Source organism: Zingiber officinale, chromosome 9B, assembly GCF_018446385.1.
Source record: "Zingiber officinale cultivar Zhangliang chromosome 9B, Zo_v1.1, whole genome shotgun sequence".
NCBI lineage: Eukaryota > Viridiplantae > Streptophyta > Magnoliopsida > Zingiberales > Zingiberaceae > Zingiber > Zingiber officinale.
The window spans coordinates 118,809,413-118,813,345 of record NC_056003.1 but is presented as its reverse complement, the minus strand read 5'-3'; the positions used below and the strand labels follow the sequence as shown (position 1 = coordinate 118,813,345).

General features: G+C 41.5%; 1 protein-coding gene across 1 annotated transcript; it reads left to right on the top strand.

Moving 5' to 3' along the window:
• Nucleotides 1-1,609: 1,609 nt before the first annotated feature.
• LOC122025316 (alpha-1,3-arabinosyltransferase XAT2-like) lies at nt 1,610-3,546 on the top strand. The gene is made up of 3 exons (XM_042584100.1): nt 1,610-1,805; nt 1,890-1,970; nt 2,047-3,546. Exons 1-3 carry the CDS (start codon nt 1,673-1,675, stop codon nt 3,240-3,242), a joined length of 1,410 nt encoding a protein of 469 aa, XP_042440034.1. The 5' UTR covers nt 1,610-1,672; the 3' UTR covers nt 3,243-3,546.
• The last annotated feature ends 387 nt before the right edge of the window (nt 3,547-3,933 follow it).

Genomic DNA, 3,933 nt, shown 5'->3' with positions numbered 1-3,933 from the left:
TTATAGATTTAATTTTAGGTTCTATTTAAAAGATTTCATACTAATATAAATATCTTTCATTTTTTTTAAATATATGATTTTCTTTTATATATTTTTAATGTAAAACTTTAATTATATTCCACTTAATATGCAATTATCAAGTTACTTCTGAATCAGTAGTTATACAACAATGTTGGCCTTTGGAATATTTTTAAAATAAAACTATTGATAAGCACCTTTATTTTATTTGAAAAAATGGGGGACTTTTAATTTTTACCCTTAATTTAAAATTTTTATTTGGTTAATTTAATAGTAATTTTGATCAAAATTACTCGGGCGTGTGGCAGTTTGGGCCCAAATTACTACAATAGTGTTGCGGCATATTTGATCACATTAGAATAGTTGTAATGAAAAGTTTCAATTAATATTAAAATAATTTTAATTAACATTGAAGTAATTTTTAAATACTATTAAAATAGTTTTGACCAATATTAAAACAGTTATGAACAAAATTGCTCCTTATCATAATATTTTTTGGTAAAAATTGTCAAAACAAATTTGATGAAATTTGATTAGTGTGGAAGGATTTTTTTATTAATATTAATTTGATCAATATTAGAGTAACTTTGATCATGTTGGAGTATTTTTGGTTAAAATTATTCCGCAATTTTAATTAGGATTGGAATAGTTTGGACTAATAATATTGAACTGATATTAATAAGTATAGTCCATCCCTCTATTAATTATTCACTTCTTGGACTAACTTTGTATTATAATCTAACTCTGTTGACTTAGCTCGATTAATTTTATAGGTAAAGGATTGTAATATTCTTCTTTATTTGTGATTTAAATTCTTTTTTTTATTATTATTTTCTCCATGTTTAATTACCATTTTATCACATTAGTGAGAGTTCCTTTTCACTTGGAATCTCGTTAGGACCTTAAAATTTTATAGGGTTCAAACTTATTTGATAAAATAACTAAATCTAGTTAAGACGAGCTTAAAATAATTTAAGTCGTTGAAATAATTATTTAAACTTGGTTGGTTTGAATTTTTTTTATTCTTAATTTAAGTTTATTTGATTGTTTAAAAATTTTATAATTTTAAATTTATTTGATTGATTATTAAATTTGATAATACAAGTTTATTGATTCACTTTAATTTTTTTTTTATTTATCAATAAAAGTTTTATTAATAAAAATTCATAAATTTTATCTATAAATTTTGTTCATTAACATTATTCACGAATAGTTATGGTCTTTTTTTATAATCTAAATATCTAATTTTTTGAACTGACTAATTCTGGAAGTGATCGATCTAGTTTTATAGAAATTTTCCACTCGTCACTAAAATAAATATGAAAAATACAGGTGAAGCATGGAGGAGACCCTAACTTTTCACTAATTTTTGAACTTCATATAGATTCGAAAATACAGGTGGAGCATGAAGGAGACCCTAACTTTAATATATATATATATATATATAAATATGCTTGTAAATGTTAATTCAATTTGTCTTGGACGGATTGACGAGGACGCTGAGACAAACGTATTCGTGCCACAATTTGAGGTCGGGTAGTAAACAGTCAAACAAAATTAGTAAACATCACTATAATTATCCAGTGTGGAAGATTAGGGCAATGGGTGTATCGAACAGAAGAAGGAAAGAAGAGCACAAGGGAAAGGGGAAGAGATGAAGCCATTGAAGAGCTTCGTGAGGCTCGAGCCTGGAAGGCGGCCAAGCGCCCTCATCGTCGCCGCCATTCTTCTCTCCCTCTGCCTCCTCTCCCTCCTCAACTCTCGCTTCGTCTCCACTCCTCTTTACGGTCTGCCTACCTCTCGATCCTTGACCCGTCGCTTGCATCTCTTCCTTCTTCAGCTAATCATTGTCGTCGTTGTTGTTGTTGCAGCAAGATGGCCGGCGCTGGGAGGAAAAGACCCGATTTTGACTTGGGAGCTGCTTGGGGACGACAATGGAGATTCTACCTATGGTGCTGCTTTGCTGCCTCTAGAGATTTTGGAGCAAATCTGTAGCTTTCGACAGCTCAATCTTGTGTCTGTGCGCAGGTGATGAAGATGGGGCGATGGCGCGCCGGCGCGAGCCGATCTGCTGGGGAACAAGCAGGAGATCTAACGTGTGCGATGCCCGAGGTCATGTGAGGATTCTGGGGAGCTCGCGGACCATCTTGCTGCCCCGCTCGGCAACGGATCGGGAATGGGCGATCAAACCCTATTGCAGGAAGCACGACCCGCCGGCGATGAAGAATGTGACGGAGTGGACGCTGAAGCCCTTGCCCGGCGAGGGGCCGTCGCCGCCGCGCTGCACGGCGAGGTTCGCAGTCCCGGCGCTGGTTTTTTCCGTCGGGGACTACACCGACAACCTCTTCCATAGCTTCACCGACGTCCTGATTCCCCTTTTCATCTCCGCCTACGGGTTCCGCGGCGAGATCCAGTTGGTGGTGGCTGATCGGAAGGATTGGTGGTTGGAAAAATTCGTGTTGATCCTGAAGCAGCTCTCCAACTACGACCTCGTCGATGCGGACGGAAATGAGGGCGTCCTCTGCTTCCCCCGCGCCATCGTCGGCTTGGACTTCCACAAGGAGCTCGGCGTCAACGCGTCCAAGACCTCGGCCGGCTTCTCGATTGTGGAATTTAGGGATTTGCTGAGGAGGGCGTACCGACTGGAGAGACGGGCGGTGGGGGAGGGGGCGGCGGCGGCGGCGAAGCCCACGCTGTTGATCATATCGAGGAAGGGGACGAGGGTGTTCCTGAACGAGGAGGCGATGGCGGAGACGGCGGCGAGGTTGGGGTTCCAGGTGCGGCTGGCGGAGGCAACCCGTTCGAGCGACGTGGGGGAGTTCGCTCGGCTGGTCAACGCGGCCGACGTGATGGTGGGCGTGCACGGCGCCGGGCTGACCAACATGGTGTTCCTGCCTGCCGGAGCAGTGCTGGTGCAGGTGGTCCCGCTAAATGGGCTAGCGTGGCTGGCTCGGGACACGTTCGAGAAGCCGGCGCCGGCGATGGGGATCAAGTACTTGGCCTACCACATCGACGAGGCCGAGAGCACTCTCGCCGAGCAGTACGCGAAGGACGACCCTGTGCTGAAGGACCCTCTCTCCGTGCACCGCAAGGGATGGCCGGCCATCAGCAAGACGTACCTCGAGAACCAGGACGTGAGGATGAACCTGACAAAGTTCAACAACACGCTTGCGGAGGTGCTCAGGCTCTTGCCCGGCGGCCATGGCCGGAAAAATACAGTGTGAGTAGATCCCTCCTACAAATTCTACTTCATCATCTTCTTCTTCTTCTTCAATTTTTTGGTTGCATGATCACTCTTTTCAATCTTGCTACCACTCTACTGTAATTAATGATCCCCATTGCAAAAGAAAGAAAGATACATGTCCCTTCCTTCTTAGATTACTCCTGGATTCCTTCACCTCAACAATTTGCTGGAATCCATTACTTTTTAGGCATATTATGAACTAAATCTCCTTTTTCTTCTCAAAAAAAAAGGAGAGTTTTGAATGCACACCTCACTAAATCATGGACAAGTGATTAAATTAGTTAGTTTTGTGTGCTTTTGTATGGTAATTACTTTGTTAGCATTGCATTACTATCATCAAATCAAATGATAGCCGCTCATGGCTAGCCACCATTTATTTCATTCATTCATCTCTTTTCACAAGTGGCATTGGCATGCTTGCCAATTTTTAGGCATGATATAGACTCAATACCTTGGTTAACATGGTGCTTGGTAATTGATCTGATTGTTCCCGGGATCATGATACCGTGGTAGGATATCCAAGTTATCATCCAGGTATCCACGGTTCGAACCTTAGCTACAGCGTATTTGTAGGAATTTTTCCTCCAAATGAGGAGCGTAACCAAAGGATGTTGGGCTTCTGGTTGGCCGCTATGCACTTCTTGCACTCTCCACATGTTTGCCCATATCCG

Excerpts from the sequence above, each read along its gene's own strand:
- LOC122025316 (XM_042584100.1), top strand. The coding sequence starts at position 1,673 with ATGAAGCCATTGAAGAGCTTCGTGAGGCTCGAGCCTGGAAGGCGGCCA. Across the intron at positions 1,806-1,889 it reads CGTCTCCACTCCTCTTTACG|CAAGATGGCCGGCGCTGGGA; the intron begins GTCTGCCTACCT and ends TTGTTGTTGCAG. Across the intron at positions 1,971-2,046 it reads CAATGGAGATTCTACCTATG|GTGATGAAGATGGGGCGATG; the intron begins GTGCTGCTTTGC and ends GTCTGTGCGCAG.